Source organism: Manis pentadactyla, chromosome 1 (genome assembly GCF_030020395.1).
Source record: "Manis pentadactyla isolate mManPen7 chromosome 1, mManPen7.hap1, whole genome shotgun sequence".
NCBI classification, from domain to species: domain Eukaryota; kingdom Metazoa; phylum Chordata; class Mammalia; order Pholidota; family Manidae; genus Manis; species Manis pentadactyla.
In genome coordinates, this window is record NC_080019.1 from 167917672 (window position 1) to 167938610 (window position 20939).

A 20939-nucleotide genomic window follows, 5' to 3' on the forward strand; every position below is an offset into this window, starting at 1 on the left:
GGAAATGCAAATGGAGACAGAATAAGATAACCATTCACATGCAATCAACTGGCAAAAATCAAGAAGTCTGGAACTGCCAAGCATTTTATGGGATATAGATCACTACAATTTTGTACATTGGTACTATTGCTTTCCATCACTTTGGTGTTATGTTTTAATGCTGGGTAATTTTTGTACTCTGCCATCCCACCACTGTACTCCTAGATATATACTCCCCCCCACACACACAAACTTGTTTGTGGACATAGGAGGTATATAAACAAATATCAGGGTAAACACACTATACATAATAACAGAAACTGTAAATAATTGAAATGGTGATAGCCAGGAAAATAGTTACATTGTCATATAACAAAATGTTATAGAGCATAGAAAACTGAGATACTGAAAGCCACATACAGTAGCATGAGTGAATCTTAATAACATTGTGTTGCTGAATCAAAAAGTAAATGCCAGAGGACAATATGTGGAATGTTTTTAAAGAAAATTTCAAAGCATGCACAACCAAATACCATCTGGTTTAGGCATAAAATGTGATAAAAAAATTTAAGACTATTTAAGTGAATGAAAGACACAACGTTCAGAACACTGTTTTTGAATGGGCATACAAGGAATGAGGCAGGGACTTAGAGTAACCCAAGATCTGTGTATGAATGAGGGTGAAGGGATGCTACAGAAAAACATGTCTAATAAGAGAATGTGGAATAGATACTATAATACCAGTAAGTTCCAGAGATCTTTGTTTGTTTACCTGTATCACCAGGGCCTAAGATAATTCCTGGCATATAGTTAGTTCTCAACAATGTTGCTAACTAGGTAAATGATTTAACATTTGTTGATTTTAGGGGGGACATTCATGTAGCAATGAGAATAAAAGTTAATTGGATAATGTTATTGGAAAAAGCTGAAGTCCAACTTAAATTTGTGCTGTGATTATAAATAAATGTTCCCATAGTTGTTTAATTCTCAGCATAATACTTGGTGTTTGACATCTTCCTTTGTTTATTTTATTTATTTGATTCTTTATTGAAATTATACTAGAATGTAAAATACACAGCAAAACAGACCTAAACCGTTTTCTGTCTTGTTACTGTAGTATCCTTAAGTCTGTAGCTGTGGCAGGGATACTGTGTTTACTCAACAAATATTGAACAATTGAAAGAACAAATGTACATATGGGCAAGGATAATGAGGAAAACACACACACACACACACACACACACACACATGCACACACACAGAAAAGATCTGATTAACTGGAATTTTTGAACTTTCTGTTTATCTTTCTTGAATTGTTATTACAACATTATATGTGCCAAGAATAAAAATGAAATCCTTTTCCTCAAAAGAATCATATCAATATGAAGCATAGAATCCACCCAAGGTACTTTCTTCCCCAGAAACAGGAAAACAGAAAGGGTCTTGCTTCAAAGTTCTTCATAACTTACCCATTTATGTTTTTTGTTCTTTTTAACAGATGTCTATTAATAGATTATTATTGTAGTCTTTCATAATTTCTGTCCTTCCCTGCTTGAAAACTTCATTGATTCTCAGATACCTCTTTATCATTCTTACCATAAAAATAACCTTAGAAACTGTGAAGTCTAGGAAGGGATTCTGAAACCCAACAAACTTTTCTGGCAGTGAACACCCACATTCTTACCTAAGCAAAAATCAGATCTTGTTAACTAGTTGACATTTTTTTTTATCCATAAGCTTAGAGAAAAAATTCCCTGCAGTGAGTTGCTCTATTTATAATCATTCAAAAAAACACATTAGAGTCCAACAAGTTAATATTGATTGCTCACTCCCAAACTATTTTTGAAACATGTTTCTACTCGTTGGGTTGGACTGTAATGTGACATCCAATATTACATGATGCATTTGGCAAGATTCATGACAGATGTTGGTAATGGGATTTTTTTTCTTCCAGGATGTTTATTTCAACAGATTTTTGAAATCTTCAGAGGCGAAAAAAGAATGATAATGGATTGATTTCTGGTGGAATAAACCCCCACCAGCAGCAATTCTTGGGCCCTTGCTGTATGTGAACATGTCCTATGGGATATTCGCTTATACATGCATTTTGTGTAATTTATACATTTGGATGTCACCAGAAGATTGCATTTACTCTAATTTATATGTTTTAATATATTCTTCTGTTGTCATTTTATCAACTTGAAGAGATTTAGGCTGGGATTCAAGCATATTCGAATCTAATCCTAGTTCAGCTTCCAAGTTTCCTACAGTCTACAACAGAAATGAGTATTTACTTTAACCACCTATGAAATGGGGATACCAAATCTGACGATCGGAATACCCAAATGTATAAGGTTAATAACATTCCTGGGACACATTTTCATCTTGACACTCATGTGATCAGGCCAGGGAGCATAAAACTGAAGCCTAATTTGTTTTTTCTTTCTGATTTTCCCTAGTATCCATCTAGACCATTAGAGCTCAAAGTCTCACTTTGAAAATTAGTCTGTCTGATAGATAGGCAGAAAGGTGATATACATCTCCAGGGCCCCTGTACTTCCAGTTGGCCCCGTTACCAAAATCAACAAACACCATCACCACAAGCACATACCCACACTCATGGGGACACACACACACACACACACACACACACACACACACACACCTGGGCTGCAGAGTACCTCTTATGACCTCACGTAGGGACTTTATTTTGTTCTTTGACCATAAATTCCTTATTCTTCAAAATTTTCTTACTCTTCTTCCTAAATTTTACAAATGCATTGCTTATTCCTGCTTCCCCTCAGTTTCTTGGTAATTATGCCTAATAATTTATGGAAACTCCTTCTGTTTTCCATAAACAGAAGGTGATGGAGAGGCTAGAGTTGAGGGATTGTGGGTCAATGGCAGGGACACAGCCATTCCAGGACCTTCTGCAGTGTGGGGCCCACTGCCCCTTCAGGGTATATGGTAATCTGTGCAGTTCCTCTACATCCCTCTAGCCTAGGATACTGATTCTCACCACTTTGGCCCTCAGATTCTAAAATCTTGTCTTAGATTATGTCTCATTCCATTTTCCTCTTCTCTAAAACACTATATTCTCCCATTCTATTTTCTAATTCCTGATTAGGTTAGTCTTAAATTAAAGATTTATTCCTCTGATTTAAAGTTCTAGCTTCCACTAAATACCAACTTCTGGGGGCTTCGTGTGTTTCTCCACAGCTAGCACATAAGCTCTGCATTTACAAAGCACATGAGTGTCATCTTCCCTTCGTGGACAGGAGGCACATGAGGCTCTCATCTGTGGACTGAATGGTCATGGCAAGACTGGACATGCTAACTAGTGCCAGCATGTACATCCCAGTGGAAGGGGTGGTGCTGGCCCAGCACATGTTTATCCTGAAGAGGAGGATGAGGCAGAAGACCAAGATCACTGAGACCCCTGTATATTCTCTGGATCTTACTTATCCATCTCTGGATATTGCTTGCCACCTATGTTGTTATTCTAGGACACAAGCAAGGAGAGCAGAACTCAGTGTCTTAAAGAACACTGGATAGCCAATAAAAAGTCTTTACATCTTAAAATGATACCAGAATTCCAGAGAAGTTCAGTTTCCATAAATAGCCCTTTAAGAATAGCAGAGATTATCTGTGGTTTTATCAAAAGAGCAACTGTAAAACTTCAAATAATTAGACTTTGATATGACACTAAGTGGATTTTCCTACAAAGGAAAAAGATGCCCAACATGTCATAATATGACTGACAAATATAAACTGGTTACTGATGAATGTCAAAAATTTATTGCAACTATAATAGAAATATTTTGCTATGAAAGTTGATCCAGATTTAACCCCAGAAGAGAAGTACTCTTTTATGGTAGAATGGTATGCTACTTCACATAGTTTCCTTATTGAATAAGCTTTATCAAAACTAAATTTAAAGAAATCATGGAAAAAGCCAATGTTATACTCAAGGAAGGACATCAAAATTTACTTGAGGAACTCCAACAGCACAATACTGCTGTGTTCATACTTTAGAGTGATAGTGGTAATATACTAGAGGAAGGTGGCCATCAAGCTCGTGTTTTATCATCCAAATATCAAAGTAGTGTTCATTCATGGATTTTAATGAAAATGAGTTCTCAAAGGATGTAAAGGAGAATTAACTCATGTACTTACCAAACATAATAATGGCTCAAAGAACACAAAATGTTTCAATCAATCAAAAGACAATAGCAACATAATTTTGCTGAGAGACTCTCAAGGAGACTTAACAATGGCAGACAGAGTAGCTAATGTGGAACACATTCTGAAAATTGGATATCTAGCGTGGATAACCTTTTAGAGAAATCGTGTGTTAGTAAAAGATGAATTGTTGGAGGAAGCCAACTTTATCTTACTGGGGACTCTATAAACAAGCATTTTTCAGGAAGGCTCTTCCACATGGGAGCAATTGAAACAAGAATTGCTCATTTCTTTGTCTTGCTAAAGACTCTTACTTGTAATATATATTTCCTCTTGAAGTTTTCCTTTACATTATTTAAGTATTTTCAGACAGTTTGAATTCATCAGCTTGAAGCTCTTTTAATTTCACCTCTCTCACCACACTCCCCACTATATTTTTCAACTGATGTTTTTTTTTTTAATCTTAAAGCCAAAATTAGAACAAAGTCTCCATACTTTGCTAAAGTGGATTTTGTAATTTAATTTTATCATATATTTTTTGAGGAAACCTTTTACACTTTAAAAGTTCCTGAAAGTCTAAGAAGACGTTTTACGTGAAATTCAAATAATTTGAGTGATTTGAAGTATTGCCATTTTTTTAATTTGGATGGATCATGCTGATGGTATCTCATCTCCTAAAATTATGCTATGCTTGGTTATTTTGTCTGGGGAACATCAGAATTGACCAGAAAAGACTGGCACTCCTCATTTGGCAAAAAAACTGTGAATATCTACTTGCACCTTATCATTAAAAAATGTTCTACATTGACTTGCTGATAATAAATATGAAATGACCAAACTTTTAATGCCCATTTCCCTCAAAGTGATAGCACTTGTTCAGCCATTTATCTTAGCTTAAATTAACTTATCACACCCTTTCTTGCAAACAGACTTTGAAGAAATATGAAATAAAGCCCTGCAAGTAAGAAGTAAAGGAAGATACCATATTGGGGAAAAAAAAAACCCACAAAATTGTCCAGAACAAATTGCCTTCTCCATAATTTAGGTAAAAATACTGGGTTCCAATTTCTTTAAATTAGTTGTTTTTTTGTCAATCAAATTCCTGACTTAATGGCTTAGCCATTAAAAATGGGCACTAAAAAAATGCTTAGTCCATCATCATATGTAAACCTTGGTATTCTGTCTAGAATAAAAAAAAATTGTCAAGATCACGTGTGGAAGATAAGAAAATTATATTGAAGATAAGAATATTTCCCTGACCTGGTCAAATTCAAAATAGCTTTGTAGAAAATCATCCTTATCTTTGGGGTTACCCTAAGTAGAAAATAAGTACCCCAGACAGCCCTGTAAGCAATCCCTAGGGAGCACTGACTTAGACCTCTTTTGAAGGGCCGGATAACATACCTTTGCAGCTGCAACTGCTGTTGGCATCTAAGGGGAAACCATGAAAGGGGAGGGTGAAGGGGCTCTTTAATGTTTGTTTTGTTTTACTTTGCTTCTGCTTCTTCTGGTCTTGACACTCAAGAAAGCACTAACTCAGAAAATCTTATATGCTAATGTTTTAAATAAGTGAGCATGATGTCTTTCCACTGATTGTAACCATGTACTGCTACATTTATTCTATTTTACACTACATTACAGGCCTGTTATCAAATACAGATATGCGGATCCTGCCAAGAAGTGGATCTTTCTTGCCAGAGATGGGGAACTAAACAAAATGAGTTGATAGATCTATTTCAAAATCTATATGTGCTTCCTGAGTTTGCTGCCATCCACTCAAGGGAAAGGTTTGCCTCCGAATGCGTCAAGAGGATTCACCCAGCAGCTAACAAGGTCTGTCACCACAGGGGTCTGATAATTCACTGTTGGCACAGTTGAGCTTTCACAGTTGAACAAGAAAGTCAGCTTACAAAAAACTATTCTTTCTCATCCATGTTCTACTGAACACTTCAGTGTTCTACCTTTTCTTGACTAAAGGCCACCATAACATACCTGGGTTGTCATTCTCTCCCAGTCTTTTAGCTCATCTATGGGGTGGGCATGAGTACAGTCACAACCCACTCTGTGGCAAGAGGAACTTCTCCTAGTGTTTTCTTTCTGTTCTTTCTTCTTGCCTCTAACTGGCTGAAATCAAAACCTTCCCTATTTAAAACATCTAGACCGCAAACATTCCCTTAATACCCATATTAGTTTGGAACATTGTAATGTGCTACAGAATAATTCAATGGTGTTGCTGTAAGTATTCATTAATATCCTTTTCCCATAATTACTAGCTTCAACTAAAGATAAAGAAGAGACAACAAAATAACTAATGTTATAAAGATTGACTCTTTCAATATCTTCTTCTTTTAGCAGCTTCATTGGTGCCCAGTGAAACATATAGTCCATCCCCCTCAGGTACAGGTGAGTATTTGGGGGAGATTTAGGGTCAGGGACAATAGTAGTCTCATATGTTTTGGCAGAGATAGAAAAACAACTGATAAGAAGCCAATCTCAGATATTTAAAATCACCTTGATGATGATAATGACAATGATGATGAAAATGACACCGAAGGAAGCAGAACTCTTCCTAGTCATTCAAAGAAGATAGAGATGAAGTCTTGGCTTTTCCTCTATTTTATTTCAAAATGAAACCTATGTAATAGCATTTTTTGACTGATTAAATCAACAAAAAATGCATTTAAGTTTTTATTGTCCATTAGGAAATGGAATAATTTTCAACATGGAGTTGCCTACTAGAATGTTGCAAAGGAATTTTTATTGACCTTACCAAACACATTAGAGTAGAGAGAATCAGTATTTTGGTTAGCTGGACCCTGAGAGAATAGGGATAGGTCTCATCTTTGTATGACCCCAACATAAAACATTATCCCAGAATCGCTTAAGTTTCCCACAGACAGTCTTTAGAAAATATCATTTTGTTGTGTGCTGTTGTGTGTTCTTTTTTCTTTAAACTAATAGGAAGTTGCATTCTATTAGACAGATCCTAGTATCTTAGGCTTTGTTCTATATAAGTAGACATAGTATTTTAGAAGCATTTAAGCCATTCAAACTGAGCTCTTCCTAATAGCAAGTGAAATCCCATCATGATGTTAGACCACTTCATGAGGCTGAGATGGCTATTAGATCAGTACAGATATCCCCTTTATACTCTTAGGTGATGTCTTCACCAGTACAGGCAGAATACTTTCAGAAATGCCAAAGGATCCACTAAAAATAACCACATCCATATCACTGATGAGTTACTTACCATTTATATTTTTGTAGTTCCCTGTTTTGTTCACTCAACAAATATTTATTGAATGCCTACCATTGGCCAGGCACTGTGCCAGTTGCTGAGGATACAGCATACATACATTTACAGTAGGCTGGCCTCCTGAAAGTAGTAATCTAGTAGAGATGATGTATAGTAAATAAGTAATCATACAATTAAATTTATTTGTGACAAATGCTATCATACAGTGCAAGGTGTTCTCAGAGTCTAAGAGAGAGAGATCTGATTTTTATTGGGGAACAGGAAAGGACTCTCTAAGGATATATTTAAATTAAAATCTGACAAGTGCGTAAGCATTAGCCAGGTGAAAAGTGGTGAGAAATATTTCAGTCCTGTGAAAATATAGTCTGAGGCAAGAAAGAGATTGTTGAAACAAAGAGTATTCCTATCATTCAATGAACAAAATTTTGTCAATGCTAGCTGTAATCCCTTGTTTTATATCATAAGAGGTCAAGGTATTCAGTAAAGTTAGGATCCTCCCAGCACAGGTCTTGATTGTAAATTCAGAGGCAAAATCAACTCTTTCACTTGAGGGAGAGTTCACTGGACTGGTGAACTCTCCACCTGGGCACTCAACTTATTACATATCAAAGGTCATACAGTCCTCAGATCACTGGAGCGTCCTGTAAATAACACAGCAATAGAGCTGCAGACTCCAGTCCTACCTTTAAGATATTGGTGCCTAAAGAATTGCATGGTTTAGAGATGGAGCAAGACTGGAGCTCTGCTTCTCTTCTGAAACATTCCTAAAAGTGAATGGTCCTATTTTCCATATTTGGTTGGGAAAAAGTCATTGTAAGCATTGATGTAAGATCCATTTAAAACCCTTTGTTTTTTTTCTTTCTCTAAAACTTTGGAGAAAAATGTTATTTCTCACCATATTACCAGTATAGAGCCTTGGAATTTTGACTTGGCTAGAATAGAATTTTGTGCAGTTGAACTGACCATCTGTATGATTGGTTCTTTTGTGAACAGGTATTCTCGTGGTCTGAACTACTGTGAACTAGCCCCCTGTACATACAATGTACCATATGATTAGGTATTGTAGAACTATGAGACCTTCTAGAGTATTTTCAGGATTTTGATAGGGCTGATGTAGGGTGAGCATCAGGAAGACGTCAAATTCTTGCAGGTGTGTTATAAAAGGAAAAGCCTTCAGCCCTGATAACCAGTGTTAACATGACAGTACACATGGCTACAGTCCAAACCATGTAAAACATAGGAATGGTCTGGTAACTAATATTTCAAATCTAATTTTGGGGTCCTATATTTTTTGAGACTTTTGCTATATGAAAAGCAGCATAATAAAAGTGAGACAATGAGGTCTCCACCTACAGTCATGTATTTAATTACTTATTTTTATTGAAGTATAATAGACATATAATATCCTGTTAGTTTCAAGTGTACATAATAATGATTTGATCTTTTTATACATTACAAAATGATCCTTATGATACGTCTAGTTACTGTTAACCATACAAAGTTATTCAAACATTGTTGACTATATTCCCTATTAGCTGTACATTACATCCCCATAACTTATTTATTTTATAACTGGAAGTTTGTACCTCTCTATTCCCTTCACCTATTTCACCAGCCCCCCAACTAGAACCCCTCTGGTAACCAACAGTTTGTTTCCTGTATCTATGAGTCTGCTTATGTTTTACTTTGTTTGTTCATTTGTTTTGTTTTTAAAATTCCACATATAAGTGAAATAATATGGTATTTTTCTTTCTCTGTTTGACTTACTTCACTTAGCTTAATACCCCCTAGATCCAACCATATTGTCATAATAGTAAAATTTCATTCTTCTTTATTACTGAGTATATCCCACTGTGTGTGTGTGTGTGTGTGTGTGTGTGTGTGTGTGTGTGTGTGTATGGAAGCAATTTACATTGCTTCTGTATCTTGGCTACTGTAAATTTCTTAATTCTTCATTCATGTGAGAGAAAAAGTAAAACAGTCCAGAATATGATACTTATATTTAATCTGGTCTAGAATCCATAATATTTTAAAGTCTTTGATTTATACAGTTGACTCAGTGTTCAATTGCTGGAAATGTAATGGTGAGTTGAGTATGGATATAGTCAGCATGAATTAGAAAAATCAGTCCATTGATCAGCCACCAATGTAATTTTAGCCAGCTCTTTCCTTTCAACTTCTTCCCTTCTCAGACCCTAGGAAGAGCAAAACCTACAGGTTTCCCCTTTTGTCACTTCTCCCCTTTCTATTGATGAAATGTTAGCAGGCAGAAAGAAGGAAAAAGAGTGAAGGTGTTAGGAAAGGATAAAAAAATATCTACACTGGATATCATTCCTTGGGTGACACTGAAGTGAGAGTCTTTTGAGTACTACAGCTTCAAAGGTATTAGCCAGGCCTTCTTTGGTCTTCTAGGGCTTTCAAATGTTATAATGTTTTTTACTCTTCCTTCTCCTAACACACTACTAGTCCATAAAGCATTTAATGACTCCTTAAAAAATAAGAAAATCCAAAGCTATACCATTATTTCACATATAAAGTTTTTTTTTATTGATAAAACATCATTTTTTAATTTATTCTTTCTTACAAATAACATTTCATTGGCACCATATGTCAGGAACTTTTCAGGAAGGACCTTGGAATAATGAATGAAAAAAGAATACATTCTGGCACCTTCTAGCAAGAAAGACATTCATGTAAAAAGTACAATTGACCCTTGAAAAATATGAGTTTGAATTGCATGGGTCCATTTATTCCTGGATTTTTTTCAATAAATACTGTAAAGTGTATTTTCTCTTCCTTATTATTTTCTTAATATTTTCTGTTCTCTAGCTATTTTATTATAAGAATATAGTATATAACACATACAACATACAAAGTATATGTTAGTTGACTGTTTATATTATCAGTAAGGCTTCCAGTCAACGGTAGGCTATTAGTAATTAAGTTTTTGGGAAGTCAAAAGTTATATGCAGATTTTTGACTGTGCAGGGGTCCATGCTCCTAATCTCCACATTGTTCAAAGGTCAACTATAATTGAATAAATGCAAAAACAGAAATGAGAATAAGGCATAGATACGATCCCAGAGTATGACTGTGGTTGATGAACACCCATGATCATCGAAGAAAACATGTTTCAGGTAGGAGAAATAGTTCGATTAATCTTCTTTTCCAATTGCCAAAGTTTAGCATTAAAGTTTGCCTCTCTCTATGCTCTTTCCAGGTATTATAGTTAACAAGCCCAAAGATAGAATATCCTGGCCAGTGATTATAGCAGCTTTGCTCTTTTTCTGCATAGTATTGCTTGGCCTTGGAGTGAGAAAATGGTGTCAATACCAAAAAGAAATGTGGATATAATATTAGGATATGCAGGAACAAATAATTTTTTAGTATGAAATACTCATTTGGCACTTTAAATATCATTCCTATGTGGCATTCCTCTCATATTTAACTGAGGAAATAAGGCTCACAGGAACTCAGACAGGCTCTGTAGCTTTCCCAGCACCACACAGTTGGGATTAGATCCACAACTTCAGACTTGGTACCCCCATCAGCCCGTTCGGGATGTCACACTCCTCAGACGGAGTAAGTCAGTGGGCATGAAATGAGAACTAAGGCTCACCTCACCTCAAAACTGAAACTGAGTTTCCTTTTAATCTTCATTATTTTTTCATTTTCATGCATCTCTGACCTGCCAAGGCCCAGCTGGGTCTAGAAGATCAAGTATAAAATTGAGTGAAAAAGGCAATTTTAAGAAATTTCCAACTGCTTTCCAGCAAAATGAGCTTTTACTGCCCTTTTCCTTTTTTCCCAAGGGGTAAAGAAAGTAAGCAATGCATCACCTCTCTTTTTTCTAATATTCTCCAATATTCTTTTCCCAACACTCAGCAATCTGAAATGGCATGTAAGGTTGGTGAAGCTTCACTCTGACTTGACTATTTTGGATCAGTCTGGATTAGGCCATGATTAGCAGAGCTCTCTGTAATATGCAGAGCTGATCTTCTACATGTCATACTACTACTAAGATAACTTTGACCATTGTGCAATAACTTCCATTTTTCTTAAGAGTATCTTTGAAAACTCTATAACCATGTACAGGAAGTATTGCATGGCAAATAAAACACTAACCCAGTAGTCAGAAATTCTAGATCCTTGTCTACAGACTGCACTTGGCCACCAAATTACTTTGAGGAATTCATAGTTTCCCTGAAAAAAACAGAACTGCACATTTCTTAGAATTTTATCCACATTTTGATATATATTAAGTCTCCATTGAAACATCAGAAAGCTAGATAATAGGCATTAGAGATTTTTCTATTAAAGTGAGAAACTGGGGATCTGAAAATCTTAGTTAATGTTTTTTTTTTTTTTGTATTTTTTTTTTTTTTTTTTTAGATAATTATTTTTTATTGAAGGGTAGTTGACACACAGTATTACATTACATTAGTTTCAGGTGTACAACACAGTGATTCAACATTTATATACATGATAATTCTAGGTACCAGCTATCACCATACCAAGTTGTTACAATATTTTGACTATATTCCTTATGCTATACATTACATCCCGGTTACTTATTTATTTTACAATTGGAAGTGTGTACTTTTTTTTTTGGTTGTTGTTGTTAGGGCATCTCTCATATTTATTGATCAAATGGTTGTTAACAACAATAAAATTCTGTATAGGGGAGTCAATGCTCAATGCACAATCATTAATCCACCCCAAGCCTAATTTTCGTCAGTCTCCAATCTTCTGAAGCATAACGAACAAGTTCTTACATGGAGAACAAATTCTTACATAGTGAATAAGTTACATGGTGAACAGTACAAGGGCAGTCATCACAGAAACTTTTGGTTTTGCTCATGCATTATGAACTATAAACAGTCAGTTCAAATATGAATACACATTTGATTTTATACTTGATTTATATGTGGATACCACATTTCTCTCTTTATTATTTTTAATAAAATGCTGAAGTGGTAGGTAGATACAACCTAAAGGTAGAAAACATAGTTTAGTGTTGTAAGAGAGCAAATGTAGATGATCAGGTGTGTGCCTGTAGACTATGTGTTAATCCAAGCTAGACAAGGGCAATAAAACATCCACATATGCAGAAGATTTCTCTCAGAACAGGGAGGGTGAGGTTCTAAGCCTCACCTCTGTTGATCCCCAATTTCTCACCTGATGACCCCCCTGCGACTGTGCCTGTCTTAGGTTGTTCCTCCCTTGAGGAATCTTACCCGTCTCTGGCTAACCAGTCATCTTCCGGGGCCATACAGGGAAATGTGAAGTTGGTAAGTGAGAGGGAAGCCTTATTGTTTGAAATGGTTAGCTTTTTATTTCTTTGCATATTTATGCCCTGTGGCTTCTATGCCCAGCATTTGTCTTGAGGTATCTTTACCACTTGGAGGAGTTATGATACTCGGTAAATTTGATATGAGGCACGAATTCTATTTAAGAATTCGTTGTAATTAGGAAGGAAGAAGAAAAGCAATAGAAGTAGCAGGCGGAAGAAAACATGGGAAGATTGATTATTTCTTTGACATATCTTCTTGTAGAGTAACTTCAGCATGTATAGATTTTAAGCTACTACTTAAATTGCGCACACACATTAACATAATAGGAGTATAGTTACATAACCCAATCATACCTGTAATTACCAGCCATCTCCAGTGAAACCAAGAAAACCAGTTAGGCACCCTAGGCATTTGTGAAAACTTATCAATGATATGATGGTTATTATCTAACTGAATTTGAACAGTTTGAGAAAAATCAGACAAATTAAAACAACCCATTCCTGGGCACTGTTCACATCCCATATGTTCTTTTAACAGTAAATAGTCTGTAGTTGTAAGATTTTGGAGCGCTACAATTTGCACTTCTCCTAATTCTTGGTTGAGTTCCAACAGTATAGATCCAGTCAAATTTGTTGTTTTACTGTATGCACAGGCCAGCTTAGATATCTCCTTCATTCCCATGGCAAGTCCAGGAGCTGGTGGGATGAGTGCATCTACAGCTGTAGCAGTGCGTGGAACTTTGTTGGGGTTTTTTGATGATCATCTTCTGTCATGAGTCTTCCCGAGAGTGCTGATGTTGGAAGTTCTCTTTCACATCGTATCTTAGTTCATTTTCGGGGTAGCCAAATTAGGCTTTGATCCTCTGTATAAACACAAACAGACCCTTTGCCTACACTGTTATATGTCCTTTATATCATTGTGTAGAACTCATTAGAGGTCACCACATAGGAACTGCATTTTTTTTTTTTAATCATTAATCTACACTTACATGATGAATACTTTGTTTACTAGGCTCTCCCCTATACCAGGTCCCCCCTATATACTCCTTTACAGTCACTGTCCATCAGCGTAGCAACCTGTTGTAGAATCACTACTTGTCTTCTCTGTGTTGTACAGCCCTCCCCTTTCTCCCACCCCGCTATGGATGCTAATCTTAATACCCCCCTACTTCTCCCCCTCTTATCCCTCCCTACCCACCCATCCTCCCCAGTCCCTTTCCCTTTGGTACCTGTTAGTCCATTCTTGAGTTCTGTGATTCTGCTGCTGTTTTGTTCCTTCAGTTTTTCCTTTGTTCTTATATTCCACAGATGAGTGAAATCATTTGGTATTTCTCTTTCTCTGCTTGGCTTGTTTCACTGAGCAAAATACCCTCCAGCTCCATCCATGTTGCTGCAAATGGTTGGATTTGCCCTTTTCTTATGGCTGAGTAGTATTCCATTGTGTATATGTACCACATCTTCTTTATCCATTCATCTATCGATGGACATTTAGGTTGCTTCCAATTCTTGGCTATTGTAAATAGTGCTGCGATAAACAGAGGGGTGCACTGATCTTTCTCATACTTGATTGCTGCATTCTTAGGGTAAATTCCTAGGAGTGCAATTCCTGGGTCAAATGGTAAGTCTGTTTTGAGCATTTTGATGTACCTCCATACTGCTTTCCACAATGGTTGAACAAGTTTACATTCCCACCAGCAGTGTAGGAGGGTTCCCCTTTCTCCACAGCCTCGCCAACATTTGTTGTTGTTTGTCTTTTGGATGGCAGCCATCCTTACTGGTGTGAGGTGATACCTCATTGTAGTTTTAATTTGCATTTCTCTGATAATTAGCGATGTGGAGCATCTTTTCATGTGTCTGTTGGCCATCTGTATTTCTTTTTTGGAGAACCGTCTGTTCAGTTCCTTTGCCCATTTTTTAATTGGGTTATTTGTTTTTTGTTTGTTGAGGCGTGTGAGCTCTTTATATATTCTGGACGTCAAGCCTTTATCGGATGTGTCATTTTCAAAGATATTCTCCCATACTGTAGGGTTCCTTTTTGTTCTATTGATGGTGTCTTTTGCTGTACAGAAGCTTTTCAGCTTAATATAGTCCCACTTGTTCATTTTTGCTGTTGTTTTCCTTGCCCGGGGAGATATGTTCAAGAAGAGGTCACTCATGTTTATGTCTAAGAGGTTTGTGCCTATGTTTTCTTCCAAGAGTTTAATGGTTTCATGACTTACATTCAGGTCTTTGATCCATTTTGAGTTTACTTTTGTATATGGGGTTAGACAATGGTCCAGTTTCATTCCCCTACATGTAGCTGTCCAGTTTTGCCAGCACCATCTGTTGAAGAGACTGTCATTTCGCCATTGTATGTCCCTGGCTCCTTTATCAAATATTAATTGACCATATATGTCTGAGTTAATGTCTGGATTGTCTAGTCTGTTCCATTGGTCTGTGGCTCTGTTCTTGTGCCAGTACCAAATTGTCTTGATTACTATGGCTTTATAATAGAGCTTGAAGTTGGGGAGTGATATCCCCCCTACTTTATTCTTCTTTCTCAGGATTGCTTTGGCTATTCGGGGTCTTTGGTGGTTCCATATGAATTTTTGAATTATTTGTTCCAGTTCATTGAAGAATGTTGCTGGTAGTTTCATAGGGATTGCATCAAATCTGTATATTGCTTTGGGCAGGATGGCCATTTTGACGATATTAATTCTTCCTAGCCATGTGCATGGGATGCGTTTCCATCTGTTAGTGTCCCCTTTAATTTCTTTTAAGAGTGACTTGTAGTTTTCAGAATATAAGTCTTTCACTTCTTTGGTTAGATTTATTCCTAGGTATTTTATTTTTTTTGATGCAATTGTGAATGGAGTTGTTTTCCTGATTTCTCTTTCTGTTGTTTCATTGTTGGTATATAGGAAAGCCACAGATTTCTGTGTGTTGATTTTGTATCCTGCAACTTTGCTGTATTCCGATATCAGTTCTAGTAGTTCTGGGGTGGAGTCTTTAGGGTTTTTAATGTACAGTATCATGTCATCTGCAAATAGTGACAGTTTGACTTCTTCTTTGCCAATCTGGATTCCTTGTATTTTTTTGTTTTGTCTGATTGCCGTGGCTAGGACCTCTAGTACAATGTTAAATAACAGTGGGGAGAGTGGGCATCCCTGTCTAGTTCCCGATCTCAGCGGAAATGCTTTCAGCTTCTCGCTATTCAATATAATGTTGGCTGTGGGTTTTTCATAGATGGCCTTTATTATGTTGAGGTACTTGCCCTCTATTCCCATTTTGCTGAGAGTTTTTATCATGAATGGATGTTGAACTTTGTCAAATGCTTTTTCAGCATCTATGGAGATGATCATATGGTTTTTGTCTTTCTTTTTGTTGATGTGGTGGATGATATTGATGGACTTTCGAATGTTGTGCCATCCTTGCATCCCTGGGATGAATCCCACTTGGTCATGGTGTACAATGGTTTTGATGTATTTTTGAATTCGGTTTGCTAAAATTTTGTTGAGTATTTTTGCGTCTACGTTCATCAGGGATATTGGTCTGTAGTTTTCTTTTTTGGTGGTGTCTTTGCCTGGTTTTGGTATTAGGGTGATGTTAGCTTCATAGAATGAGTTTGGGAGTATCCCCTCCTCTTCTATTTCTTGGAAAACTTTAAGGAGAATGGGTATTATGTCTTCCCTGTATGTCTGATGAAATTCCGAGGTAAATCCATCTGGCCCGGGGGTTTTGTTCTTTGGTAGTTTTTTGATTACCGCTTCAATTTCGTTGCTGGTAATTGGTCTGTTTAGATTTTCTGTTTCTTTTTGGGTCAGTCTTGGAAGGTTGTATTTTTCTAGGAAGTTGTCCATTTCTCCTAGGTTTCCCAGCTTGTTAGCATATAGGTTTTCATAGTAGTCTCTAATAATTCTTTGTATTTCTGCGGGATCTGTTGTGATTTTTCCTTTCTCATTTCTGATACTGTTGATTTGTGTTGACTCTCTTTTCCTCTTAATAAGTCTGGCTAGAGGCTTATCTATTTTGTTTATTTTCTCAAAGAACCAGCTCTTGGTTTCATTGATTTTTGCTATTGTTTTATTCTTCTCAATTTTATTTGTTTCTTCTCTGATCTTTATTATGTCCCTCCTTCTGCTGACCTTAGGCCTCATTTGTTCTTCGTTTTCCAATTTTGATAGTTGTGACATTAGACCGTTCATTTGGGATTGCTCTTCCTTTTTTAAATATGCTTGGAGTGCTATATACTTTCCTCTTAAGACTGCTTTTGCTGCGTCCCACAGAAGTTGGGGCTTAGTGTTGTTGTTGTCATTTGTTTCCATATATTGCTGGATCTCCATTTTGATTTGGTCATTGATCCATTGATTATTTAGGAGCGTGTTGTTTAGCCTCCATGTGTTTGTGAGCCTTTTTGCTTTCTTTGAACAGTTTATTTCTAGTTTAATGCCTTTGTGGTCTGAAAAGTTGGTTGGTAGGATTTCAATCTTTTGGAATTTACTGAGGCTCTTTTTGTGTCCTAGTATGTGGTCTATTCTGGAGAATGTTCCATGTGCACTTGAGAAGAATGTGTATCCTGTTGCTTTTGGATGTAGAGTTCTGTAGATGTCTATTAGGTCCATCTGTTCTAGTGTGTTGTTCAGTGCCTCTGTGTCCTTACTTATTTTCTGTCTGGTGGATCTGTCCTTTGGAGTGAGTGGTGTGTTGAAGTCTCCTAGAATGAATGCATTGCATTCTATTTCCTCCTTTAGTTCTGTTAATATTTGTTTCAGGTATGTTGGTGCTCCTGTATTGGGTGCATATATATTTATAATGGTTATATCCTCTTGATGGACTGAGCCCTTTATCATTATGTAATGTCCTTCTTTGTCTTTTGTTACTTTCTTTATTTTGAAGTCTGTTTTGTCTGATACCAGAATTGCAATACCTGCTTTCTTCTCTCTGTTGTTTGCTTGAAATATCTTTTTCCATCCCTTGACTTTAAGTCTGTGCGCGTCTTTGGGTTTGAGGTGAGTCTCTTGTAAGCAGCATATGGATGGATCTTGCTTTTTTATCCATTCTATTACTCTGTGTCTTTTGATTGGTGCATTCAGTCCATTTACATTTAGGGTGATTATTGAAAGGTATGAATTTATTGCCATTGCAGGCTTTAAGTTTGTGGTTACCAAAGGTTTAGGGTTAGCTTCTTTACTGTCTTACTGTCTAACTTAACTCGCTTGTTGAGCTATTATAAACACAATCTGATGATTCTTTATTTCTCTCCCTTCTTATTCCTCCTCCTCCCTTCTTCATATGTTGGGTGTTTTGTTGTGTGCTCTTTTTAGGAGTGCTCCCATCTAGAGCAGTCCCTGTAGGATGCCCTGTAGAGGTGGTTTGTGGGAGGCAAATTCCCTCAACTTTTGCTTGTCTGGGAATTGTTTAATCCCTCCTTCATATTTAAATGATATTCGTGCTGGATACAGTAGTCTTGGTTCGAGGCCCTTCTGTTTCATTGCATTAAGTATATCATGCCATTCTCTTCTGGCCTGTAGGGTTTCTGTTGAGAAGTCTGATGATAGCCTGATGGGTTTTCCTTTGTAGGTAACCTTTTTTTCTCTCTGGCTGCTTGTAATACTTTGTCCTTGTCTTTGATCTTTGCCATTTTAATTATTATGTGTCTTGGTGTTGCCCTCCTTGGATCCCTTGTCATGGGAGTTCTGTGTACCTCTGTGGTCTGAGAGGCCATTTCTTCCCCTAGTTTGGGGAAATTTTCAGCAATTATTTCTTCAAAGACATTTTCTATCCCCTTTTCTCTCTCTACTTCTTCTGGAATGCCTATGATTCTTATATTATTCCTTTTAGATTGATCACTCAGCTCTCTTAAAATTCTTTCATTCCTGGAGATCCTTTTATCTCTCTCTGCATCAGCTTCTCTGCGTTCCTGTTCTCTGTTTTCTAGTCCATTAATGGTCTCTTGCATCTCGTCCATTCTGTTTTGAAGTCCTTCCAGAGCTTGTTTTATTTCTGAATTCTCCTTCCTTAGTTCTTGCATATTTCTCTGCAAGTCCATCAGCATGGTTATGACTTTTGTTTTGAATTCTTTTTCAGGTAGACTGGCTAAATCTATCTCCCCAGATTCCTTCTCAGGGGAAGATGTAGCAGATGCTGAAGCTGTCTGGGTTAGTCTTGTCTGGATCATATTTTTTTGCCTTTTCATGTTGACAGGTGCTATTGACTGTCAGCTGGGAGGGCCAAAATTTTCACTTACTACTGGCCTTTCTTTACTGGGGCAACTGCGACCCCTAGTGGCTTGTGTTGGGTAATTGCGTGTAGACTGGGTCTTTGTGTCTTGCCTGGCCGGAAGGGAGAAATTTCCCTTTCTGTGGGCGGAATTTGTCTCAGGCTGCTTCTCTGCTTTCGCAGCGCCCGGTGGGGTGATGGATGGGGGGGCTGCTTGACTGTTTGCCTCCGTGAGGGGTCTCAGAGCTGTTGCCCAGGGGGTTAGTGCACCCGGTTTTCCCTGTAATTTCCAGCTGCTGTACTGTGACCTGGGTTGTTTCCGTCAAGCTGTTAAGTCCCTGTCCCTTTAAGACTTTCAAAAAGCCCCCGCTTTTCTTTGTCACAGGGGCATCAGCTTCAGCACCCGCTCAGAGGTCTTACTCCCTGTTCCCCCAGTAACCAGGGCCCCCTGGGCATGTACTGTGTCTGCGCTCTGGCCCGGATGGCTGGGGCTGGGTTTTCGGCAGTCCTGGGCTCCGTCTCCCTCCCGCTCTGCCTATTCTTTTCCCGCCGGGATCTGGGGGGAGGGGCGCTCGGGTCCCGCAGGGCCGGGGCTTGTATCTTACCCCTTTCACCAGTCGCTGGGTTTTCGCTGGTGTAGCTGCAGTCTGGCCACTGTCCTGCGTCTTCTGGTCTCTCTTTTAGGGCTAGTTGTGTTTGTTGTATTTTCAAAAGTATATATGTTTTTGGGAGGAGATTCCCACTGTCCTACTCACGCCGCCATGTTGGCTCCGCCTCGGTAGTTAATGTTTTTATTGTTCTGCATTGGAATGTCTGTGTTACATAGAGATGAGAAGCTCGCTCTCTATCTATCTATCTGGAGAAATCAAGGTGTTATGGATTGACACACAAGGCGTAGAGGTATCTGCATCAAGAACATAAATCTGCTCACAGATGTATTTTGTTTCTTGATATCAGAACTGAATGAGAGGGGGCTATCTTTGTATTTGTACAGTAAAACCCCACACTCACCTGTGTGCTTGAAGCATTTCTGAAAAAGATGAGTTGTGCTAGCATGGAACAGTATTTTATATAAAGACGGTATATAAAGAAAGTTCAGTGATCCAAAGAGAAGGGATTCGGGCATTACCCATCCATCACCACCCAACTCAGGGGCTCTGAGGAGCTTTACTTCCCATCTCCACCATCTCCCCACACAACACAGTGAGGGTCGGGGGAATGAGCGGGGAAAGGCTGGCAAAGGGACTATTTGAAAAGCTTTAGTCTTTAGTCCAAGAATTGAAAAATTGTGTTTCTGGAGGAATCTTTTAACCTACATAAAATAAATGCTTCTTATATTAGCAAGCCTTTGCCACGGAGAGGGCAGGTTCTGGTTAAGAGACTTGAATTACTGATCTGGCTCTCTTGAGCAAGTTGCTTAGAACCCCTGAGCCTCAGAATTATCTGCAGAATGGTAACAATAATACCCAATTCCTAGATACACAGTAAATAATATGATACCAATGCTTTGCAAACTATAAAATGCCGTATAAATATCAGTTAATGATATTCTCATGATAGAATTAAACCAGAAGGTTATGCCAGGGAAAATGTCTGAGAGAACTAGTTGGGTGTGTTTCTTTTTTCTTTCTCTGTCTCCTACATTGAAAAGATCACTGCCTCTCATTCTTAGCATTAAAAGAACAACATTTCATTCCTAGTATGGAAAGACCCCCACCTTTCAAGCCTCCTCCACCTCCCATCAAGTACCCTTGCATTCAAGAATCCATTGGAAGTGATCTGCCTTGTCACGAGATGGACTCCCTCTAGTCCTTTGAGACTTTGGCATATAGCAGAACTCTGCTAGAATTCCATGAGAAAGTGAATATTGTGCTTCGTTAATACAATCGCCCTCCAGCCAAGTCTCTACTGCAGCTGAAATGGATGTCAGACATGAATGACCTGTTTTCTCAGCAACTCACCCCCTTTCATCTGCATATACCTGCAATTGAAACCAGAGTGAGAGGCGATGTCATGCTCATACTCAGTGCA

General features: G+C 37.7%; 1 protein-coding gene across 1 annotated transcript in view; it reads left to right on the forward strand.

The window, feature by feature from the left end:
* CD96 (CD96 molecule) overlaps positions 1-20717 on the forward strand; it is a 110568-nt gene extending 89851 nt beyond the window's left edge. The window contains 5 exon segments of the mRNA XM_057488611.1: positions 6514-6564; positions 7319-7360; positions 7363-7395; positions 10635-10761; positions 20609-20717. Of these exon segments, the coding sequence (XP_057344594.1) occupies positions 6514-6564; positions 7319-7360; positions 7363-7395; positions 10635-10761; positions 20609-20717 (362 nt within the window).
* Positions 20718-20939: the final 222 nt, after the last annotated feature.